The 26,759-nt window shown below is 37.4% G+C and overlaps 2 protein-coding genes across 3 annotated transcripts in view; both read left to right on the top strand.

The window, feature by feature from the left end:
• LOC134789838 (uncharacterized) overlaps positions 1-984 on the top strand; it is a 58,283-nt gene extending 57,299 nt beyond the window's left edge. Inside the window, exon 3 of the mRNA XM_063760500.1 lies at positions 856-984. Within this exon, the coding sequence (XP_063616570.1) occupies positions 856-939 (84 nt within the window). The 3' untranslated portion in view covers positions 940-984. The remainder of the gene's footprint in view (positions 1-855) is intronic.
• Positions 985-1,042: 58 nt separating this feature from the next.
• Positions 1,043-26,759, top strand: part of LOC134789815 (uncharacterized) — a 51,376-nt gene continuing 25,659 nt past the window's right edge. For both annotated transcript variants that reach the window (XR_010144121.1, XM_063760466.1), the window contains exons 1-6: positions 1,043-1,182; positions 11,683-11,841; positions 14,376-14,559; positions 16,970-17,125; positions 19,402-19,517; positions 21,006-21,180. Coding sequence is in view for 1 of the 2 variants with exons in the window: in XM_063760466.1 (XP_063616536.1) it covers positions 1,092-1,182; positions 11,683-11,841; positions 14,376-14,559; positions 16,970-17,125; positions 19,402-19,517; positions 21,006-21,180 (881 nt within the window). In the remaining variant the exon portion in view is untranslated. The remainder of the gene's footprint in view (positions 1,183-11,682; positions 11,842-14,375; positions 14,560-16,969; positions 17,126-19,401; positions 19,518-21,005; positions 21,181-26,759) is intronic.

Below are 26,759 nucleotides of genomic sequence, written 5' to 3' on the forward strand. Positions count from 1 at the left end.
TAGAAAAGTAGATTAGGTTAGGTAGGTATGCGGTGCGGGCTACGGGGGGTTGAGCGGGAGGGGCTAGTAATTTTGGCATCAGTTTACTTTATTTGGTAATATGTATAATTTTTTTGGTAATCATAGTGGTTTATTTAGGTGAAAATATCGCATTAATTTGGTCTTCAAGATTTGGTGATCATTAATGATTTTTGGTGATCATTCAATATATTTGGTATTTGAATACAATTTGAAGTGCAGTCGTAATTAAAGTGGTGGTACTTTTGTATTTTTAGACCTTATTTTTTTGGTGTTCAGTAATTTTTTTTGGTAAGCATGATTTTTTTATTTAGGGTACCAAAGTATTTTTTGGTGGTCATTATATTTGTAGCCGTTTATATATGTAGTTTGTCAAATGACTGTCTCATTTCAAACATACACAGAGAGAATCATACTATTATATATTTGTCTTACATTTGTACTAGCACCCAAAAGAAAAGGACGAGTATGGTTTTCCTGGTTCGTACTGATTCAGAAATTGGTTTGACCAACTATTAACTATACTTACATTTTTATAGCAGTTAATGTGGTTGACTACTTGATTAGCGATGTGACCGACGGACAGAGTCGCACCATAAAGGTTCCTTTCCATAATGGTTCATCTATTGCTTAAAATATTAGTAGAACGTAGTACCTACATATATAAATTTCTTCTAACAAACTATGCTACTATTGTCGCCTGGCTGACGGGACAGAACAATAAAAAAATGATCCATGAGCAGGTCTTTAGTAGCAGTAGAATTCTCCGTTGTTTTTTTTAAATCCAACTACTATTTCCGTGATCTCTTTGACCTGATTCTTAAATTTTTGTTACAGACACCACGGCGTCCTAAACCCGCAGTGCAATCAAATGGAAAAACGAAGATTGCGAGGATTCGCAATAAAACCGCAATAAACTAGGGCGTTGAGAAATAACAATAAAGACAACTTTAGAGTTATTTTGTGTAATGAAGCGGATCGGTGTTCCGGCTCGTGTCTGTGTGGTGTGAGGGTGTCAGTGTGTCAAATGCGAAGACGGCGGTGGGGGGGAGGGGTGGTGACTCGCGCGCACCATGCAGCTGGCACTGTCGCTGCTGCTCCTGGCCGCTTGCGTCACTGCTTTTGCGCAGATCGCGTGGACACCCATCTTTCTTGACGCCACTAGTAAGTACCTATTCTATTTCTAGAAAAAAAAACAAACATATTTGTGTAACATACGAGTATTTGGGAGCCAAAGCAGTTTTCCTGTGTCGAAAATCATTACGTTTATAACTACCTAAACCGGGGATACTTTGATCAATTTTAGAGTTTGGGACCATTTTTTGACGATCCTAATATACGTAAAAATATGAAATTAAAATATAATAATCGGTTTTTTCTCTTCTTTTAGCCTGCCAAATAAAATAAAATTAGGACTTATAATTTTTTCAGAAAAAAATAAAAACAACGTGATCAAAGTTATATTGAGAATGGGGTTACTTTGAAACCACAACTTTTTTTGCTGACAATCTAAAGTATACCCGCTAATAAGCCCGTAAAAATAAAAAAATAAAAATTTGTTAAGTACTTTTTAAGTTATATATATTTTTAAGGTTTACTTTGATAACATACCAAATGATACAAATTAATAACTTTAAGCGCTTATTAGATCATTTACTATAAATAACGTAGGGGTTTAACTTATCATCGCACTTAGCAACAGATTTTTGAATTGCAAGCTTTTCCGTTTCAGTAAATTTGGTCTGTGCCTTTGATATGTTGCCTTTATACTTATTGTATAAAGTTCTATATAAAATATTGTATGCTTTCCATGGCGCACGAATAGATTTTAAGCCCGCCACTATTTTTTCAAGTGCATCATTGAGTTGTTCTTCTTGGTATTTTTTGTAGTTTCGTTACTCGATTTTTTTTTGGTAATCTCTGGCATTGTTTCTATAAAAGAATATGCATTATTATTTATTGTAGAATTAATACCCTGGTGGTCTGGTGGCCTCACGCACGTATGATAATAAACCTAAATCAAAGCCGCAGGATAAAATATAGCCAATTTCCACCCAGAAAGTTAATTCCATACAATAAAAAAGGGTAAAAGAATGTTTTAAATCAGATAAGCAGTTCCGGAGATCAACTCCTACATACAAACTTATAATTTTACATCCTCTTCCTCTTGCACTGACTCAAACGATACTTATTTATTATATAACTATTGAAAAATATACATTAAAAAATCGTAAGCTGCCAAAATAATTCATGGTGTTACTTTAATATTTTGATCAATTTCACCACGTATAAGTGACCAAAGACACCCCGACCCATGGATTCCCCGGCTACGTGCGCATGTGTAGGTTGTCGAATTCGGGTATTTTTTTATAAAGTCACGAATAAACACTGATTAACCTAAGACACTATAAAATTACATGTTTAATACATTTGGCACAAATACAGTCAAAGTTTTTCAACCAAGAAAACCAGGAAGAAAAGCGTACCCGCCATTATTTTTTTTTTCTACACGATATATTAATAATTACACTCGCATCCGATTACTACGTGGTTAAGCAACTATCAGTGTTGCCAATAAAGAAAAAATAACTGCGAAGGTATTTTTCAATTCGTTAAAACAAGCACTTTAGTAGCGGAGGGAAGTTGTTATCAAAGTCGACCCGCAAATCAAAGTAACCCCGGTTTACGGTACGGTTTATCTTTTATGTGGAACCTCTTCAATCTGTCTGTTAGAAATAAGTATAACTTTTGTCACTAAACCCATACACAAGTATATGTTTATTCCTCATTCATCGAAATTGACTTGCAATGCGTAGGTATGTATATTAGATTACTAATTGATTATGAGATGATGATTATGAGTTTAGACTCATAATCATCATAAACCTTCCTTATGGTTTTTCAATCCTGATAAAATATAGTTAGCTTTAACCAAATACAATGCAAAGGGAAATAAATATAATCATATCTGGATTGGAAAGCTACAGTTTAGTATTTTTTTGTCATTCACATATACCAACAAGCCGCGTCAGGCATTCGCAGTTGACGGACGTGCCCATTAAATTGTTTCCAGCTTAATAGTTTTGTGCCGGACGGTACTTATCGCTGTAACCAATAGCACGAAAATCTAGTGTTCTAATTAGTTTCTTTTTACTGGTGATTTAACTAAAAAAACCGGTCAAGTGAGAGTTCGTTTAACTCGCGTACCGAGAGTTCCGTACAAACTTTTATTACCCATCTCATGCAACTATAAACACGAAAGATTTTTGACCAGAAGTATACTAAGTGCAATTGTGTACAGTCAGCGTCAAAATATGTATATTGTAGCAGCCAAAGTGGCCAAATAGTTCGTCACACCGTACTTAATATATGATGTAACGAACTGAGTATTTGACCACTCCCATATAACCATTCCAGTCGCAGAATCACAAAGTGGTAACTAAATGTCAGATGTGTCGTAACAGAGTCCACACAATGTGTCTAGAATTGTTTCGAAACAAAGTGTCGTCGCCGTGTCTACACTTTTCCGTAACAAGGTGTCGACACATTTGTGTGCACTTTGCGTGCGGTTTGCGACTAAATCTGACAGCAAATTTGTGACAGCAAATGTCAATATAAAATACCTCTAGAAAACCAAGGTTTGTCAAACTACTATTAGTGTCTCGTGTGCTCGTAATTCTAGTAAGTCATCATGGGCAATGCAAATGATAATAATCGACCGAAACCATATAAACACCCAACACCCGTCAACCTTTTACAGAAAAGTTTTTAAAGAAATTCAATAAGCTACTTAGGTCAGGCAACGAATGCTCCAAAAGTTGTAGAGGGAAATGCTCGGAACACAATTTTTGACTCCGTAACTCGGTTTGACAAGTTAGGAGGTGAACATATCAAAAGTCCCCGGCCGTAGCCCTTGAGCGGGGGGGAGAGAGGGGGCTTTGAAGGTCCCATTTTCCCGTTTTTCGATTATATCTCGGAAACTATGCATCTCAGCGACATGGCCACTTATACAAAATAAAAGTTAATTTAATTTGTTACAAGTTTATTCAGTCAATTTTTTCCATATGTTGAATAGTTTTTGAGATATCCGCTCTTGAAAGTTTATTTAGGGCTCTCAATTTTATCTTGATATATCTATATCAGTGAAGGTGCTAGGCCGTGTTTGGTATCGTTTTCGTATAAATCTGGGGTGCTGAATCCATTTAAGATATCACATTGACACCATTCCACAAAATAAAAATAAATCTTTTTAGGGTTCCGTACCTCAAAAGGAAAAAACGGAACCCTTATAGGATCACTCGTGCGTCTGTATGTATGTCCGTCTGAATACACAAAATAGTTCTTCCTCCTCGACCTCGTACGACTTTGTGCCGGTGGCTATCGAGACGGCAGGCCCGTGGGGGTTAGAGGCTCGCGCCTTTTTTAGGGAATTGGGGCGTCGTTTGCGCGAGAGGGGCTGCGATCCTCGCTCTGGGTCGTATCTGGTCCAGCAGGTTTCCATTGCAGTTCAGCGGGGGAACGCAGCGGGAATAATGGGGACCTTTGAGCCGGGTACGATTCAGGGTGGTTTATTTTAGATTATTTAATAATGTATGTATTGTGCTGTGTTTATTTGTAGTTTTAGTATATAAGGATTCAAATTAAATGTTAATGAATGACATCCTAAAAATAGTAATATAAATTATATAAAGAGCCAAATAGTTCTTTACCTATAGATGACAGGAAAACCTATTAGAAATGTGCAGTCAAGCGCGAGTCGGACTTAATGTACGGAACCCTTAATACGCAAGTCCGACTCGCACTTGGCCGGTTTTTTTGAAACTCTTCTTGACGCTTAACCGCTGAACCGATTTCGTTGAAATTTGGTATAGAAATAGTTTGCGTCCCGGAACAGGACATAAGATAGATCTTATAACCAAAATCATCTTTTGAACTGTGAAAAGTGGCGTGGAAATTTGTACGGGAAATCAATAACCGCTGAACCGATTTATATGAAATTTGGGATGGTCTACATCTTTGATTTAGTTAAAAATGATGAAAAAACTTGACTTCAAACCTAAACTTAAACAGTATTAACTTCAAGAAGTCAATTCTGAATTCCCCCCTACACCTCATTTCACACCTTTAAAGGGTGATTTTTGAGATAACTTATTATATCCTGTCTCGGGACTCAAAATATATGTGTACCAAATTTAAATTAAAACTGTTCAGCAGTTTAAGCGTGAAGAGGAGTTTGAAAGAAAGTATTTTAATAAGTTTATATGTTTTTACTTCGGAATGGTGTCAATGTGATACCTTAACTAAATTTGGTACTGCGAATTTATACGAAAACGATACCAAAACATGGCCTCGTAGCTTTACTGTTGTAGAAGTCAAAATAAAATTGAGTGCCCTAAATTCTTATTACTTGGCCAAACTTGTGTAGAAGGAAAAGGTAAAATAAAAGTCTTCGGCAGGAATATAAGACACAAATATTTTTTTTTTTGCGTTACTATTTCATTCATCAAATATAAATATACCTTGATTATACTATTCTAGTGAGATCCTCATAGATAAACAAAAACATTTACTTAAAAAATTACAAGGTCGAAATGTCACGTAACATTTTTTTTTTTCCTTTATTAAGGGGCTTTTTCGATTGAACGAATATGTCACCCCATAAAAAACAGACTTAATTAACAAAGTTAAAAGAAAGTAAATAGCTACATCTAGTTTAATTACATCACACATTTCTGTCCCTCAGACCGCACTTAACAATATTTAGTACCTTTTCAACAACCTCAGACATGGGGTTCGAAAGGTAGGTATTACATAACCCAATGGAACTGTCATTGTCATGAAATATCTGTCTTCTAAGTCGCTCATTTCGGACACACTCCATTAAAATATGATACACATCCTCGACGCGATTACATAAGGTGCATAATTCCGAATTCACTTTACGCATGAGGTAGGCGAACTTATTCAATGGAATGTGTCCAGAGCGCAATCTCAATAATAAAACTAGATCCTGCCTACACAACACACTATTATCAATCCAAGGAGAATTAAAGGGTTGTGGCTGTATTGTCTTATACCAAATACCTTTGTCCCTAGATCTCTCGTCGAAATATTCCTTCCACAATTCGCGACACTTTAATTTGACTAAATGTAAACAGTCATTATTGCCCCCATATAATGTTTCAAGTGAAATTCAATGCCATCGCTGCATGCCTGTTTTGCTAATGCATCAGCTGTCTCATTGCCACTTATACCTACATGCGATGGAATCCATTGCAATATTATAACTTTTGCCATAGATTTAGTAATATGTGAAAAATATAAACTTTTATGACAAAAAAAATCTGGACACAATTTAAGAATCACCCAATTGCGTCGAGGAATCATCTGTATTTTTGCTTGTTTCATTACCTCCTCGCTTCTTTTTTGTCCTTTGTATTCTGTAGCAATTTGTTAGATCTGAAAATAAAGATAACCTGCGTCGTCACGGATGTCGATTTATAGGTTTTAGGGAGTGCAGAATTCGAAAACGATGATCATTTTATAATCCAAGATGGCGGCTACGTATTTTGTCATAAAAGTGGAATCCAAAATAGTCATCATTTTCGAAATCTGCGCCCCCTAAAACCTATAAAACGACATCCATGACGACTTTTATGACATAGTGCATGGCCGCCATCTTGGAATCCAAAATAGTCATCATTTTCGAAATCTGCGCCCCCTAAAACCTATAAAACGATATCCATGACGACTTTTATGACATAGTGCATTGCCGCCATTTTTAAATTGAAAATGTTATCATTTTCGAAATCTGCGCCCCCCAAAACCTATAAAACGACACCCATGACGACTTTTATGACATAGTGCATGGCCGCCATTTTGGATTCCAAAATGGTCATCATTTTCGAAAGCGGGGCCCCCTAAAACCTATAAAACGACATACATGACGACTTTTATGACATAGTGCATGGCCGCCATCTTGGAATCCAAAAGGGTCATCATTTTCGAAATCTGCGCCCCCTAAAACCTATAAAACGACACCCATGACGACTTTTATGACATAGTGCATGGCCGCCATTTTGGAATCCAAAATGGTTATCATTTTCTAAATCTGCGCCCCCCAAAACCTATACAACGACACCCATGACGACTTTTATGACATAGTGCATGGCCGCCATTTTGGATTTCAAAATGGCCATCATTTTCTAAATCGGGGCCCCCTAAAACCTATAAAACGACATCCATGACGACTTTTATGACATAGTGCATGGCCGCCATCTTGGAATCCAAAATGGTTATCATTTTCGAAATCTGCGCCCCCTAAAACCTATAAAACGACACCCATGACGACTTTTATGGCATAGTGCATGGCCGCCATTTTGGATTCCAAAATGGTCATCATTTTCAAAATTGGGGCCCCCTAAAACGTATAAAACGACATCCATGACGACTTTTATGACACAGTGCATGGCCGCCATTTCGGATTCCAAAATGGTCATTATTTTCGAAATCGGCACTCCCTAAAACCTATATATCGACACCCATCTCGACTTTTATGACAAAGTGTTTTGCTACCATCTGCATGCAAGACATTTCTATTATTTTTACGTACAAAAATGGCCCCCTGTCAACTTTCAATCGAGATTTAATCGATAATTTATTCGATTAATATTCAGATTAATTCAATTTCAATCTATGTTAGGTCGACTAAACTAATCGCGATTAAAATTTGAGAATTAACTTTTTTTATTCCATTAATTAGTCGAATAAACAGTTAATCGATTAATGCCCATCTCTGACCACGGCATTTTTACACTTTGAGAATATCTGAAAACAAATCAACACAAGGAGCCATTTTGCAAATCCAGTAACATACCAGTAACTTTGTTATTACTTTTGACAGCGCGTGTCATGTGTCAACACAGAGTCGACACAAAGTCGAAACATTGCAACTACTTTGTGACTGCAATATTTCTCAGCCTTGAACCATATTTATACATCATAATTTACAAGTTTCGTAGTATGTAAAGCGTTATTTCTGTTATTTAAGTATAGTATACGCATCGAAGTACTAAAAATGCTTCAAATAATATAGTTATGAACACAGGCACTGAGAAGTAAACAATTTCATTTCCGGCTAAACTAAAACAATGTGGTGGCGCGTTGATTATATTACACTTAGTTTATCAAATCACTCGAGCAGTTTAATTCCCCATAATAATTTAAGTCATATTGTAATATAAATGCAAACAATATATAATTACGTCTTGTAATCCGTTTTAGAGATGGCGTATTAATGTCACTTATTTTTATTTAAGTATTTTTCCATCTGACAGTTTCCATTTGACAGGAACAAAATGAACGAATGAACGAATGATTTTGGCATAAAGTAGTCGCAAACCCGAAACAATGTGTGCACACGGCGACCACACTTTATGTCACTTTGTGTCATGTGTCGACCCTTCCCCATTTCTGGTAACTGTGTCGACACGGCGACGACTCTGCGACTGGAATTGTGACCGAAACAGACGGTGTCGACACAAGATGTGTCAACACCGCGTCGTAACGGCGACTGGAAATGGTTGTATGGGCTTTAGCAATATGACAGACTAGAAGGCGGGCGAACAGCAAGAATCACACCAAAACGATTTCTTTTTACCTTTTTGGTTATGAATCCTAAAAGCTATATCTAACCAGATTACGGTTTTTAGGGTTCCGTACCCAAAGGGTAAAAACGGGACCCTATTACTAAGATTCCGCTGTCCGTCTGTCTGTCTGTCTGTCTGTCTGTCCGTCTGTCCACCTATCCGTCTGTCTGTCTGTCTGTCTGTCACCAGGCTGTATCTCAGGAACCGTGATAACTAGGCAGTTGAAAATTTCGCAGATGTTGTATTTCTGTTGCCGCTATGACAACAAATACTAAAAACAGAATAAATTAAATATTTAAGTGGGGCAGCCATACAACAAACGTGATTTTTTTTGCCGTTTTTTACGTAATGGTACGGAACTTTTCGTGCGAGAGTCTGACTCGCACTCGGCCGGTTTTTATTTTTCATATCTCATGCTCTGAAAGTGGGTCGTTGTTGTTCTAAAAGGTGCGCAGAAAGTGATACGTTTATGCTCTAGCGCAGAAAAGTGGTGTACTCCTCTGCGTCCCCGTCCCATGAACAACTGGGTGGAAACAAAATGGAAAAATAGTGTCTTTATTTCCTCGTCTGGAACAATTGGTAATTCTTTAATTTTACAAATCCCATGTTGATCCTTTTTTTTATAAAAAAATATGTAAGTAATTTGTTAAAAACAAATTATTCTTGATTTCTTTCGTTGAATTCTATTTACTCGATTTCATAAAGCGGGAACCAAAAGGAATATACCAAAAATATTTTTTTAAACCTAACGCTTGCGTAAATGAGCAAAGGCAGAATCTTATACAGCCACAGTTAAACGTTTGTACGATATTAAATTGGTTTTTAAAGTTATTTAGAACTATATTCATTAAAATAAAATAAAATTGAAGATAAAAATTTCTTATATTATTAATTAAATTATTATTTAATATTAAAAATACTTTTATTATATTATTACGTGGTGCGGCGCACCATGGTCGCGGTGCGGTCCGGTAGTCTGTTGCGGCTTTTAGAACGAAAAAGTATAAAATTAAAAAAGTACGAGGCAATCCCGCTGATTTTGGGTTATTCCCACTAGTTACCGCCAAGTTGTTACCAGTGGTAACTACTGGGAATTTTTTTCCCACCTTTTACCACTAGTAACTACTGGGAATAAAAATTCCCTACACTATTTATAGTGTTTTTATTAGTATTTAACTCTTACAAAATTTTGGTGGTAACTACTGGGAATTTTTATTCCCAGTAGTTACCAGTGGTAAAAGGTGGGAAAAAAAATCCCAGTAGTTACCACTGGTAAAAACTTGGTGGTAACTAGTGGGAATAACCCCTGATTTTCATACTATAATGAACAAATTATTTTAAAATTGTTGTAGTTTGTTAAAAAATGTGTTTTCGTAAATATTGCAATCTAAATGATTTTCGCTAGGGGTGATTAATCTTCACGCATGTAAAGTCTCCGATTGCAAGTAAGTCCTAAGGAAAAAATTATGGCCGTAGGTCTGTTATGTACTTCAATTACTGATTTTGCGAAATTGCCTTGTCTTGTTTGGTTTCCTCGCATTCGATATGAAAAGTAGAGTGTTTAACTCGGGTGAAAGGCACCGTTTCTGTCTCGGACTATTGGCGCTCTCACTGCGTTCGAGCGCCAAACTACCTCGACAGAAATGGGTGCCTTTCAACCCTTGGTTAACAATCTACTATTTTCACACTGAGAGAAAAGGATAACAAAAACAGACTTAGAATTACAAAAATAAACTTAATCCGGGGACAAGGAGAGTCAATTAATAGGAACAAATTGACTTTTGCAATTTCTATTAGTTCTTGCAATTTCTATTATCTGTTTGTTGAAATTAGATTTAGGATTACAAGGCTGTTTGTAGAAATAAATAAACTTTACAGAAATAGTGAAACGTCCATAATTATTACTAAACTTAATTTTTTCCCCCAGTACAGAACTGTTTTTTAATTCCTGGTGATGATTTTTCTCTCAGTGCGTATTTTCTCCATTGTGAAAAGCAAAGAAAAAGTTTGTCGTACTGGATATGAAAAAAATCGAATGATATTATGTTGTTATATTTATTGCTGAAATCTTAATTATCATAACCCTTCTGTAGTCGGGTAATAAAGAGATACATCAATATTTCTGCTCCCACGGGAATTTTAGTTGTACATTGCTATATCTATCGAACTCATGGCTGTTAAGCCGGTTGAACTGAACGTCTGGATTGAATTTCCTATACGAATGCATGTTATTCCAGTATAGATTCCAGTTTGGTATCTTACTGGGTTCTGTAACACGGGAAATACCCACCCAAGACGCGTTTGTATGCAGCTAGTTTATTTACCAAATTAATATATCATTTCGTTTCATTATACAGTATGACAGGCTGACAGCACACAAAATAGTTACGCCATTTAATTTTTCTTATAAGTACCTTCGTACAATTTGGTATCCGCATCAATAAGTGAAGTAGCGTATTCAAGTTCAAGTTCCTTCTTAAGGAATTTTTAGAATTCCGTAGCCAGAGTAGCAAAAACAGAACCCTTATATGTAGATAATTTTTTCCGTCTGTACGTCCGTCCATCTTATCTCTAAATATCAACAGTTTTGGTAGGTAAGGTTATTAGGTTCTAGAAGTTGTTAATGAAGTGAATTATGTACTTTTTAAAATACTCGCTTTGAAAGACGGAAATAAAGTGACCCGCCCCCTCTAACTTTTGAACTTATAAAATAATATGAAAAAAAAAATCAAGAAAATAAAGCTTAATACTTAAATAGTTTCCTAAAATATATTTTAAATATATGATCGGTTGACCCATTAATGAGTTTATTCCAAAAAAACATATTTTCTTATTAAAAGGATGCAATGTGCCGGGAAGATACGCCCTTTTGGTGTTATGGCTTTTTATATTGTATGAAGGTAGGGAACTCTCCATTATGCTTGGCTCGACACGCACTTGGCCGGTTCTTTAAAAAAGCGACCTACATATGAAAGGGATGCAAACAGAGTCTTAACCTTATAATTTTGTACGATAGGCCAAGTGGACCTATGGACGCAATCACCGAAGGGCTGCGCGTGCCCGTCGGGCGCAGACGGGGACTGCGCGTGCTGCGTGCGCGACGGCGCGTGCCCGTGCGGCGACGTGGCGCCGGCGCGCTGCGCGCAGTGCGGCCTGGAACAGTACTGCGCCAATAGTAAGTGAACCTATCGGCTCGGCCACGACATTGTTCGACTGGCGACGGCGGCGGCGGCAACCATAGGTTGGAGCGAGACACAGCCATTACACCTTTCGTTCCTACCTATGGTTGCCGGCGCCGCTGTCGCCAGTCGCGCAATGTCGTGGCCGAGCCGTAAAACCACGAACCGCATGCTCTCAGTGTGCACGCTCGTCATACGTTTGTTTTTACCAATATATGGCGGTCAACGTCAGCGTCGAGCGTGCAGGCTTTGAGCGTGCGATCCTTGGCCCTTAGGGTAAAAGTCTTAGCTGGTGAGTCGAATGGGAATTCCGTGGGTTTGCACAAGCGTTTTACTAGTTGATAACTAAAACTAACCAGCAAATTCCACAAGCCAATTCTACTTTTAGTTATTAGATCTGTTTCCTATACGATACTGTTAAAATACTGCTCTGTCAGTGTAAAAGTGACGTTTTTGTTTGAAGAACAAGACAACTCTTGGTTCCTTCCATCCCATGTTATCCTATAATATGTCCCGTTCAACGATTAGACTATTACTTACAAAAGAAAAATAATGCATCATCATCCAAAATCCTAATTTCGTTCGGCTCATCGAAATTTCTTGCATTTTCAGCACGATATTCATAAATGCTAACACAAAATTATACTAAAACCCAGACACCCACTTTTAATCTTCCCGTCCACTCTTGCACTTTCGACTTATCACGCCTAAAATTGATGACCTGGAAATCGCTTACGTCACTTTAATGGTCGGTTTCCGTACCGGCACAATCGAGAACATCCGACACGTCCTTGACAGCGCGGGATTTGACTTTTGAACCGTAAAACACGCATAGTACCTCCGCAAAGTTTGATTTTAATAATTTAGGTCTAATCCTTTGTTCCCGGCGAAATAAGCCAGGTTGCGAACCCCGCAAGTTGTATTATTCATAACTTTACTATACTGCAGTGTTCCGACAACTTGTTGGCGCTGAACCCAATTAGCAACTGTATCATTGTTTTAAGCGACGTTTTAATGGTATAGATTTGTGCCAGCTTATTTATACTTGTAGTACTAAAAGAAAACTTCTCAACGTAGTTTTAAACTTGGTTAGTATATCTTTCAAAATGTCAACATATTCGTTGTACATCATAAAAATACACAAAAAGGGCAAACAAAAATCTATTAAGAAGCTATTTTGGCCTTTTGAACAAAGGTAAGCCACGACTAAGTTTTCCAATACGATGAAATGAAAAAGTTCCTAGTCGATAAACCTAATAAATACGACGCTTGGTGAAAGAAAAGTTTATTTAATTTCCAATTACGTGCCATCGAATTTCGATGAGAGACGGCGTTGGTATACGCGAAATAGAATCACGAATGAGACTTTTTTGATTTGCTTATTTAATACAAATAAATTAAATAAACGACAGTTTAAAAACGGACCGCTGTTTGTCGTGGAGCCGGATACCCAGGGGATTGCGAGGTCCGATTCGCGCAATGTTTACCTTTTCCTTGAATAACGGTCCATTATTAACCCTTGGCCAATATCAAAGCTTTTCAGTGTTGTTCTTGTGGGATTTCAAGCTCTCCCACAGTTGCGCAGATATGTTTTGTAACGGGTGCGTAACGGTCCATATAACAACTTTTGATATATTTTTAGTCGATATAACGATTGAGGGACATAATGCACTTTTGCTATAACAATACATGGTATATTCTTAGAGAGTCTAACTATCGTCAAGTATAATGAACTTGTAATATAACAACTTCTAATCTAACATTAACAGCGTATAACGTATATATGATGTAATTATGTTCGATATAACGCTCAGTTGGCATAATGTAGTACTGGTATAATTTGTAATATTTACTACTATTCTAAAAACCTACGTATTCGAACTTAAGGCAGGTTTCAGTTAGGTACAACGACGAGCGAAGCGAGGAGGAGTGTTAAGTAGAACTGCGACCCTACAGCGCGCGAGCCGAGCGAGCGAAGCGAGCGTGCCGCGGTAGCGGCCGGCGAAGCGCCAGAACCGGCTTTTTTATTACTTTACTTTTTTTAGGAATAAGTAATGGAAATCCTCGACACGTTTCGCTTCGTTATTTTTATAAGTACATTAGAATACATTATACCATAAATATTTATAACAAATATTAATTACCTATATCCAGTAAACGTTATATCGAATAGCTTCATATTTCATTCATATCAGGACACGTTTATGAATAACGCCAATACTATCTATCATTTCTATCATTCATATCTATCATTTGCATAAAATCTCACATATCAATACAAAATATTTAATTTATATCATAATTAAACCTTTTTTTAACAACAAAACAACTTCAAAAAGGATAAATTAATACCACCCACTCATATAAATATGTCATTGTGCTAGAAACTGATATGCTGTACAAAACTAAACACACACTAGTCTTTCTTTGTATGTGAGCACATAACGCAATTCAAATATATAATTAGGAAACTATAAATCATTTAATAAGTGTGCTGACGATATCTTGCTAATTTGTGCTTTTTTGACAGTGTGCAACATTACAATCGACTCACGCGTCCTCAAGACCAAATCCGGCAAAACGTTTGGGCAGATTAAATCGCCCTCCATCCAAGGCCCAGGTGCCTGCTCCTACTTTCTACAGCCCGACGCTGGCCAGCGAGTGGAGATTCAGTTATACAGGCTGGTCTCCGTTGGAAGGTTCAATGGTACCAGGTAAGGTATTAGTAGTTTTGGAAAAAAAACCTCTAAGGGGGTTGAGAGGAGATTGACAACCACGCGAAATAAGTCGTGGGCAACAGCTAGAATAGTTTTGTTTGTAATATTTCCAATATTGTTTTCTGAAATAAACAGTTTAAATAAAATAATAAAAAAACAGCATTGAACCCACGATTTATAGCCACCACACACATATGAAAGGATGATATGTATGTATCATATTATGTTTCTTTCTGTAAACAAGAAACACTGAACTTTTTTATCCCGAATATGCAGACCATTCGATTCCATCCAATTTTGCACACTCACAAAACAAAGAAACGACTCACCTGTGACGCGCTGTTTGAAATTGGAATTTGGCATTTTTTTATTCATTGAGCAAGTTTAACTACGAGTACCTATACACCGGGGCCGGAGTTACCTACCCATCGGATATTAACTATTAATAGGAACAACGAAAGCAACGCCACTTTTGTTGTTTACTTGAGGGTTTAATTTTCCCTTTTGTAGCCACTGTGCAGTGTTACATTCAAAATGAAAGCGATTTTAATCGATAATTGAAGTAGATTTTTATAAATGTTGAAATATGGTGTATACTGTATGTGTAGGTACATATTACATGTAGGTGATCTCTCTCGTACAGTTTGATATTATATTTCGAGTCAACAGTTTGCCAAACTATCTAGTAAATATTCAGAGGTATTTATTCTATAGGTATCCCAAATATCAGTTTCCGGCATGAATTGCCGCCATTTTAGAATATAATGTTATTCTAGAATGTTTACATAACTTTTAGTAGGAAACTACCTACTGTGAAAACACGGTCGGAAAATCCCCAGAATATATGAATATGAAAGACTTTGAAATATCTTTCACAAATATTAAGCTAATTTTACGGTTTAGCTCGCGTAATACCTATTTTTGAATCACTCGCGCGCGCGATATGTTTTGGAGAGCCTTGGTCTCCATTTTCAAGCACTAACTTGGTAAACTGTTTAGACGACAACGGTTTCACTCACTTGAATTTTTAGTCGCTATTGGCGACATGTTTCGGGCCCGTCCTTCTTCAGGCTCGAGTGCTCGCGGCGGCTGCACTACGTGCAAAATTCAAGTGAGTGAATCCGTTGTCGTCTAAACAGTTTAAAATATGTCTCACGAAAGTTTAATTTCTACTAACTTGGTCTCCATACCATAACAGTGCGTGAGTAGCGTTAGTTAAATAGCTGCGCACCGCATACTGTATTGTATTTCGCCGCGCACCGCGCTGGTAACTAAATAAGTCATGTTTGGTAACTGGGGACAGATGGGGTAAATTTAGACAATGTTTTTTGATTATGAACTAATCTAGATAGTTAAAAATTTGTCCCTAAGACTAGTAATTCGATTCCGATCCTGATTCGAAGATTGTAAAAAGTACACTGCTGTCGGTCACGTTCATACATTCAACTGGGGAATACTATTTCCTTTGTCTAACGAGTAATGTTACTCCTCCTGTCCCGACTTTACATTTATTTTCTTGACACATTTGTTGCCGTGTTTGTGTCTCCGACCTATATTCATGAACGAGCTCCTTCACTATTTATCAGATGGGCAATAACTACCAACATCCAGAATTTCAAAAACAAGGATCACCCGATATGTGAAAAAGTTGAGTGTGAAGGGACAGGGCCTGTCACTCGCACGCAGTGTGATCAATGTCCCGTCAAATTGAATAGATATTTAGACTGACCGACTAACTTACCCACCATACGTCCATATTTGGAGCACGGATTTCTCATTATTATTCAGAACTTGAACTGTTCGGGTCAGTGCAAGCCAATATTCGGAGTTTTTTTCTAAATAAAGCGATATTGGATGTCCGCCATATTCAATTTGTTGCTTGCATACATTTTACACGGATAAACGAACTTATTGTGATTCTCATTCAGATTTAATAAAAATGTTTTCAGTATGAAGGGAAATCCAGAGCAATTGTATTCTTAAAACAAAATAAATCAGGTTAAACATAGTTTTTGAAGATTTCCTAAGACTTAATCAATGATAAGATTAGAGTGTGGGTAGAAGAATAATAAAAATCCATTCTGATTTTGTAGATAATATTTTTTAAGTATCTATTATGTAAGTAATATATTTTATTATTATTCATTATATTGTTTAACCTTCGCGTGTTAAAGTCACGCATCGTGATATTTGATATTTGATACTTAATTAACTGTCAGATAGTTTCATCTTACAACTCCAAATTGAGCTTATGCCAACCGAAGGCTCGAAAAATGTTTTGTATTGGCACTCATTTTAGTGTTATTTTGGGTTCTTATGAATGTCAACTAAAGTAAAATGGCCCGAAAAGCTAACTAGATGCCTTCTATTTTATTATATTATTCTATGTGTCTGCTATTTTACATAGTTGCGAAGGAGGCTGGCTGCAGCTGAGCGGCGCGAGCGCGGTGCGCGCTGCGGGCGCCGGCGGCCCGGCCGAGACCCGCCTCTGCGGGGCCAATGAGCGCTACACCCCGCCCGTTGTGCTGTTCGCTGACCATGGCGCTTCCACTTTGGAATTTAGGTATGGGTTTGAATTATCGTAGGTACCTCCTAGAGCTTCCGACTAGCCACCAGATTAGGACCTCTGTGTGGCCAATGAGCGCTACACCCCGCCCGTTGTGCTGTTCGCTGACCACGGCGCTTCCACTTTGGAATTTAGGTATGGGTCAAAATTATCTTAGGTACCTCCTAGAGCTTACGACTAGCCACCAGATTAGGACCCCTATGGGGCCAAGAAACGCTACACCCTGCCCGTCATGCTGTTCACCGACCACTGCGCTACTATAACAGCTGCCCAGATTAGGACCTCTGAAGTGCCAACGAGCGCTACATTCCTCCCGCAAAATTCACTGACGGTAATACATGATGTGTAAACTCTAAGAGAAATGTGAAATTGATGTTATATTTTTATGAGGGTGCTTTGTTACTCGATATTAGGATATATTTTTAATGACATTATAATCACTAGTCTGCAAATCTAACGTTGAATTACAACATCACATTAAGTAGATAAAGAAAAATAACAGCAGTTTCAAAAAAAACATGTCATCCTTTTGGGCATTATACCGTTTTGAGCATTTTACCATGAAAATAAACTCAAGAAAGCAGATATTATATACTCCCACTCGGTAATTTTAATCAATAAGTGCCCGCAACGTCAAATTAGGTTCTCTTTCTAATTCTGAGTATCGCTACACGTCCCACCAAGTGGTTTGGAAAAGGTTTCTCTTAACCTGATCCTTATCATATTATCGGTCCCGGTACAGCATCCTATCCGGCGAAAATGTAATTTTAATAAAGTATATACCTTCTAGCAATTAGACAAAATCTTGATATTTTATAATATAATTCATTAAAATTAATTCGGAAAATGTTCTGCGAATGTTGCTAATCACTTACACATTATAAAACTAAGTCCCCCGCCGCGTCTGTCTGTTTGTGTGTATGCATGTTTCCGATAAACTCAAAAACTGAACGGATTTTAATGCGATTTTCACCTATCAGTAGAATGATTCTTGAGAAAAGTTTAGGTGTATAATTTGTTAAGGTTTTGTGTAACCCGTGCGAAGCCGTGGGTCGCTAGTAAGTAATATATAATATCTGGGAGACCGAGCGCGAGCTTTGCTCGGAAAACCTGTAAAAACTCAAAAATGCGCGTTTTCCCAGAGATAAGACCTAGCTACATTGATTTATCGCCCCCGAAAACCCCCATATAGCAAATTTCATCGAAATCGTTATAGCCGTTTCCGAGATCCCCGAAATATATAAATAAACAAGAATTGCTCGTTTAAAGGTATTAGATATGCATACTATTTATTCATAAATTTCATAATACCAAAATACTTAGGTACCCACGTGGTACCCACTCACGCTAACCAGTGGCTCGTCCGAACCCGCAATAAATAATACTCCTAGGTACTTAGCCGGTATTATTGCGAGGCGTAATGGTTGGAGCGCTTCAAAATTTATCTGCATTTGCAGTTCGTTTCGGAAACGCATGTTCCGGTAGTCAGAGGGACAAAAGGTCGTCACAACGGAACCGGTAATGCTCTGTTCGGAATTGCGGTCCCGGCGCTCGCAAAGCCATGCCGACCCGTACCAGCACTGTACGAGTAGCACTGTGGTCGCTGATGTCAGTTTATGGCTTGAGACGCGCGTAATTCCATTTCCGACGCGATTTGCGACTGCGGTAATACGTTAGGGCGGTAATTGAGCAAGTGCCGTCACTTTGCAGTTCCCAGCATTGCGGCTGTGATTTATGTAGTTTAACTGCCATCCGCAACAATGATCACGTTGTTTACTCGTAATTTTAACTTTCAATGCTTTGCCTAGATTTCTTTCGTGTAACTGTAGATTTTACGGAGGGCTGGCAGAGTAACACTTCGATTGCGAAGTCTAGGATACACCTAAAGTCGGGGTGCTCTGATGAAACTGTTAGTAGTTTGAAACAAGTAAAAGTAAAAATAACTATTTGATAACAACTTCGGTCCTTATATCGAGTTGATTCTTTACTTTTGCACAAGCTACATTTATAAATAGCATACTTTGATTATATGAAATTATGGTATTCGTCTTGGGTCGTCCCATTCGTTTTTCGTCAAGTTCTTAAATTAGTCCTATTCTGATTTCATCACTCATTCTACATTCGTCACAATCGTCGGTGGCTTTCAATGTAGAATGAGTGACGAAAGCAGAATATGACTAATTTAAGAACTTGACGAAAAACGAATGGGACGACCCAAGACGATACCGAAATTATTTACAGAAAATTGATTGACTGTAGTCCCATTCCGACAGGATAACAGAGAAGACGGACCGGTCACAGTTCCTCGCGTTCTTCAGCTTCACTTCTCTTAGCAACACGCAAGGCGTTGGCTTCCACCCGAGCGGCGGTTCCAGGATCCCGCATACAGGTCTGATTTATCTTTACACTTAGTCAATACGGGTACCTAATACCTAAGTGTGGCTGGCCGGCTTGGCCTACACTTTTGGGTCTGTCTACACATTAATTAGTGTTTATTGTTCTTCATACAGTTGCTACTACACGCAAGCAAATGTACGATCTTGCAATTAACACTAACCAATGCATTAACAAGCCTTAATTTGTGAAGGCCAGCCACGCTTTTCGCCGCCATTGACTTGGTATAAAGTAAAGCACACCCCACGTCTTCATATCAAGTTGTGGTTGTGGTCAGGTTTGTTTACGTGCAATTTTTTTTATACCACATCGGTGGCAAACAAGCATACGGCCCGCCTGGTGGTAAGCAATCACCGTAGCCTATGGACGCCTGCAACTCCAGAGGTGTTACATGCGCTTTGCCGACCTTTTAAAAACCTGTACACTCCTTTTTCGACATGGCGTTGATGACACTTTTTTACTTCATTGACGTGGCGGTGAAAAGGTTAAACAGTAGTAAATGTTTGGTACTACATTACACTGGACCAAGTTGCATTTATTAGTATCTATACATATCCCTTTTCGCTGAAATGCCTTTTTGAAAGTAACAGTAAATCGTACGCATTCTTTCCTAAAACGAGCGTCTTGCAGATTGCAAAAGGAATAGGTATTGAAAGTACGCGCCACTACAAAACTTGAGCAGAAGCGACGCTCAACTCCCTCCTCGAAGTCGTTCAGATCCATTTAATTCCATTGCACTCCCACTCCATTTAGCTCTTCCTTAACCTGCATAAACTTTGCTTTATGTTATTCATCTTTAAGAAGTGCTTTAATGATTGCAAAGTTATGATAAGTATCTTTAGACTTCGTTTTATTATTTTAAAATGTACGAGTATTTCAGGAGTTCTTCTAAACGGTTATTATAAATTCGGTTGAAATATTCTGACAAACTTGTCTACTTTTTATCAATACATAAATGCTTTGAACTGAACGCGCGTGTGCCGGACGTAGGTGCGACCCTTGTCACTTTCTGTTTATAAATATTATGTGTCCAAATATCAGCAGGATATCACATCGAACTCAGTTATAAATTATATATTACGTGACTTTTCGTTCGCTAAATTTGAGCTGACATAAATGTTTGATATTTCTGATCTCTGCTTGTATTATTTTCAGAGCGAGTGTTTTATTATGAATCGAATGAAATAAACAATATTCGCTGAACAAGCTATTCGGTGTTTATTTTATTCAACCGATAAGTAGATACCTAGTTTAATTAGTTTGGCATAATTATAGGTATAAATCTAGTACATATATCTAGACATAGTTTTACTCCTAAATTTTGTTTTAGATGTTGTTGAAGAATATAATTTTGTTACAATTGCGACATTAACACATTCACTGCCAAGAACACGTATGTGTGTTCATTTTGTACTGGAAAGGGGCGCCCGGCACCGAGTGTTAATAATATACAGGTATACCTATTGTCGTTTTATTGACATAGATTGCGACTGGCTGTACCAAGATGTGTCGTGCCGCGGGCCCAGCCCGTGCGTGCTGGCGAGCCCGGGCTACCCGGGTCTGTACCCGCCGCACCGCCGCTGTCGCTACCTCTTCGCCACCAACTCCGTCAACACCAGGGTCAAAATCATCTTCACATCCATTTTGCTGCCCAGAAAGTGAGTATTATCATGAAATAATTAAGTAAATACCAAGTATACATATGGATCGGATTCAAGCAAAAATAATCATTCGTGTGGCAAGTTTCTACAGCGGCACATCCTAGAAAGTTTAGCGTCACATATCTATTATTAAAGCCAGGGATACATTAGGCGACAAATGTCCCACGACATGAGTCGCTCGCGACGTCATGTGAAGTGTTGCCGGACTTCGCTCGACGTGTCCGGCGACATCTCGCGCCTTACACATACTGGCGATACGTGTCGCTCAGTATTGAAATTAGCCTTTACATTGCATACATTCCCTTGAAAGTAGCTATAAGTCACTTAAGTAAAACAGGGACGAAACGTATCGAATCTTTTGTTTATTATTTAGTAGGTACAGATGTAGTGCATAAATAAGTATTTTCACCGAAAAGTACGAACGTGTCTTGCTATTTCAGCCAGTCTCGGTACAAAAAGTACTGAGGTTACAGGTACAGTTGAAAATACAATTACACTGCATTAAGTTAAATCAGTTTCACGGCACTATGAAACTGCTTGACAGGATTTGGCGAGCGGCGTAGTTTATAATATAATAATAAAACAATATTCTGCTGTTTTTAGATGGGGTACCCATTAGCGTGATGTGGAAACCTTGAGAATAGTACTCTACGTTTATTAATGTATTTCACTCTTAGTTTATGCTGTGGCTATTTCATTTCACATGAAAAGTAACGTGAGCTGCACTCTTTTAAGCTCTGCAGTTTATTATTTAATGATCGATTAGATGGATTTAGTGATCCAAAAGACTCGAGCCCTGTTAGCTCTTTTTTTAGGGCTCGCCTCATCTCTTGACGCCTAAAAGGCTAAAAGCCTATTTTACTAATGAAATAAAAAAGGCTTTTAGCCTTTTAGGCGTCAAGAGATGAGGCGAGCCCTAAAAAAAGGCTCACAGGGCTCGAGTCTTTTGGATCACTAGATGGATTTGCACTGAGTAAAATATAGGTACCTACATTACATTACATAATCCATCGATCCATTTATTTAGATGTAATATTTTATTTACGGCAAATGTGAGAGTACCCATGTTTTTGATAAACCTACATAAATAGCGTTGCTTGTTTTAAAATAACTAAGTACATATTTAAGATGATAACTTTTTCTCACCTATAGTTCGTTTTTTTTAGCATTAGAAAGAACTTGCACGAAGGTTAGTGATTTTGACAAGTCTTTTAATTGAAAAACGCTTTTTAAAAATCAAAATTTAATACTTATGAAAGCAGAAGAATATAAATGATCGTATTAGATTCATAATCGTTACATATTTGCCGTAACTTATTTTTAAAATGTGTTTTTCAATTAAAAGACACATCAAGATTGTTTACCTTATTTCTAATGCTAAAAAAACGAACTATAGTCAAGGTCAAAATCGCTTGCGCTCGTGTCGCCTGTGCTCGTTTTTGGAATCCCGTTAAAACAACGTTCCTAATCGTTAGCTAATCACACTAAGCTAACACGCGGTCGACGGTGTAGCCATTATTGCCGAAGCTAATGAAGCGGAGTTGGCTATCTCCCGGCATTTCATTCCAGTCGATTACCGTGCACTAGCGAGTTGAACCTTTAGGCAATTCAATATAATACGCTCTCCGAATACTCGCAATTTCTACGACCCGTAAGGTCACAGTTACGGAGATTACCTTGAGCGCCAAATCGCCTTCGCTCTGTAAGCGATAGATACACGAACTGGCGTTTTCTCGGACAATCGCACTAACCAACACCGATTAACGGACCGTGATCAACTGAATTTCAGCCCCGCAGGCGGAGCAGAACCTACGAGTGTGTTCATAGACTTCCTTGTATTCGTACGCAGTACTTCGTATCGAATGCTTATGTGATGTAAATTTGTACCTACCGACTGCAATACATACCGACCTATTGAAACGTAATATGGTAATATTACGTTCCAATAGGTCGGTATGTATTGCATCCTAATTAGATATGAAAATGTTGTAATAACTAAATAATAACCGTGAGTGATAGAGTGGATAGAGCATTATCAACTAAACTAAACTACCAAACCAGATCTTATTTGACATCTGTAGGTCATCACTAGGATCATGCTGTCTCTGCCTAACGTACCTATAGCTTGTAACGATGCGTGGAACGGAAAGTTACACTATGAACTTTTCTATTATTTCTGGCACATTCAATATTCTAAATTTCATAATTCAATACTTTCTATTATTATTAAAGGGACGCCCCTTTCGCTGGTTTTGATTTTCTGAGTTCGATCCAAAACTTCGATCGATAAATAGGTAGGTACATCATTAATTTCCTACGTAATTTCCTGAACTTATTTTGTAATCTTGAACTCTGGTGTAATTGGGAACAAAAAAATTAATATATTATTTTTTATTTATTTATTTCAGAAACAAACAGTCTTTTACAAAAAGAGAAAATACATAGTTTTTTTAAGTTTAGACCTATAGTTTCATTAATATATTCGAATTTTACAATGAAAAACAGCGAGTAACTAATTAATAAATTAGGTACACTAAGATCAACAATAAATGATGCTTATCCATACATATAACAGTAATCTATATTAATATAGGTAATAATAAATGTAAGTGCAGTGAAATACTGCACCATAACCTAATAACCAAGCGCATCTCCAGACTACCTTACATGTTAAAGGCACATAAATTGTAATTTTAAAGTACTTTAAGAAAGTGCTTTGTTATGTGTAACTGAATCGGAGTGCCATCGTGGCTGGATTGCAGGTGCCTTTTATTTCCAATAATAAATATCGTCGTCCCTGGTACTCGCGTTGCGTTATATATCCTAATAACCCCGTGAAGCGACGCTTCCTTCCACCTGCCCCCTAACACAGTTTCGGCTCGATTCGGGAAATGAATTAGAGACTCACTAGATATGAAATAGTACAGATATGTGACGTTCCACTGCAAAAGGTACCTTATGGCAGCTGGCGCCGCGATTCCGGAAACGAATTAGAGATTCACTAGATATGAAATAGTGAAGGTATGTGACGTTCCACGGAAAAAGGTACCTTATGGCGGCCGGCGCTTAGGTCGCATAGCGCCGCAATAATATTGGAGCGACGTTAATAATAGCGTAAGCGCCAACAGCCATAAGGTACCTTTACCCGTGGGACGTCACATATCTTTACTATATCGTATCTAGTTAATCTCTAATTCATTTCCTGAATCGCGCCGTTTGTCTTTCTTCGGCTCTTAGGGTTGTCAAATTTGTGTTTCGTCCGCGTCACCCGCAAAACAATAAGTGATGGTGACAAAGCACCTACCTATTAGCATGGTATAATAATATACTCCGCCTGGTACTCTCTTCCCGTCTTTTCTAGGTCACCTAACTGACACAAACCTACGTCATCATGCGACAGCGCTATATGATAATATGCGATAGCGCTATATATAGCGGCCATGTTATTGTGACGTAGGCCTGTGTCACTCTGGGAAGAGAAGACCATGTTTTATTACACTATGCCTATTAGTAGTTTAGTTTAGTTTATTTATTTCATAATGATAAATTACAGTATAAATTATTCTTACACTAATCTATATGAATTTACATTATGATCGTCAATAATTTAGCATGCAAACGTAATTATAAAATGTCAACAATGATAATCAAATTACAAATTATGAAAACTAACAATTTATAATTTAAAAAGAAATTTAGAACTATCGTCAAATTGAAAAATAAAAAATAAAAAAACTCAATAAATAACAGAATACATGTCTAATATCTCATAATGATCGTCATACTAAAACCAACTAAAATAAGAGCGGTAATCATAGGTAATAAGTTCAGAACGAATGTCAAATAAATCAATTTTACATAAGCTAAGTATAATGTCAACAGTTACTTCAATTTTAATTCCATGTATTCGTCCACTGAATATAACGGGTTATTCAATAAAAAGTTCCTCAGTTGACGTTCAAATGCTTCGTCAAATATTTCAGTTCTTAATTCGGCGGGTAGACGTTCGTAATAAGTTGGGCCCATAGTAGGTAGTAATATTTTTTAACCGATTATAACCCTGAATGCATAGTGGCATGTAAAAAAAATTGTGTGAATGACTTCCTGTGCGTATATTAATCGTATTCAGTATTCTATATATTTATTGCATCATATTGTTATTTACAAGGTATCTATTACATTTCTGGGCCAAACATGAACCCTGTTAGAGCTTCGTTATTTTTAAGGTTGCTATCCTTAAAAATAACGATATAATAACTATGTTGACATACATGCCAACTTATGTTATGTTACTTATTGTATATCAAGTCTTTTGGTTAATCATTATCATCAATAATTTATTCGAATTTGTAATTTGCACGACGATATTAAGATAATACATCGAAAAGTGAAAACTTTATACCTACCTACACTTTATTCATCACGAACAAAAGATGTGTGAGAAAAATCATAAAACAATAACCGGTTTTAATATACAGCCACTTCCTTTGGAAGTAAAGAAGCTGTTATGAATTAATAATAGGCAGCAAAGTTATAAATGCCAGCAGAGTTTTATTCACTTCCCCGCTCCCGGAAGTATTTTTATCAAGCACCCGTATGAAATCCACTGCGCGTTTTGAAAGGCTTGCGAACAATCGTTACTGTAAATAAACGTCCGGCATTCTATCTCCCTTCCACGCCTGTGGGTTTGCGTGTGACTGGTAGTTACCGCGGGAATATTTGTCTATTACCGGGAATGTTCCTAAACTTCTCTCATTAAGAATCTAAAGAATCTTGTTTTTTTTTTGTTCTTTATAATATATGTATTTTCTATATCTCAATGTTTTTTGTTTTACACACTTTTATAATAGGGACAATGACCTGGATTAAGGGATTGTTTCGGAAAATATTCCTGGATAAATCGTTTCTGTTATTGTCATATTCAAACCTACTCATACTTTGGTAATAGCAAAGAGAATAGATAGTATAGAAGGGTCCTGTCATAGTAAATTTTGTAGTCACAGTAAATTTACTGCCATCTATCGACACACGACTAGAACTCAAAATGAAAACGTATAAAATTATCAAAAGAATGTATATACCTATATGGATAAATGATTTTATTATTTTTATATTATTTTGACCCATGTTCATTCACTCATATCTATGTGTTAAAATTGTTAAATATGAAACGGTGTCGTCACGCCATCTAACCGAGCATAGGCCAAAGGTGTGTGCGCCATCTATCCGAGAATGACTTTTTCTTGATTTCTGAGGCACGTTTTTTCCTTAGACTTTATTCATCTTATTACGAAGTTACATATGTATTTGGTAATAGGTAATTACATTATCTTTCATGTTTGCTATTTTCTTCGTCCCTTCCTCAAGTATCACGGACGTGACCATGATCAATTGATCATAATCATTACCAATCTCCAAAACCGTAGTCCAGGTAGCGAATTTACAAAAGCTATACTATTTCAGTCACGACTCAGATTCTAATAGGTGAGCTTTTGTTTATGCATATTACTTGACAATATCTATACCGTTTCAGTAAAAAGTACTCACTGAAATGGATTAGCTTTTGGCATACATAT

The sequence above is a fragment of the Cydia splendana genome, chromosome 4, assembly GCF_910591565.1.
Source record: "Cydia splendana chromosome 4, ilCydSple1.2, whole genome shotgun sequence".
NCBI classification, from domain to species: Eukaryota; Metazoa; Arthropoda; class Insecta; order Lepidoptera; family Tortricidae; genus Cydia; species Cydia splendana.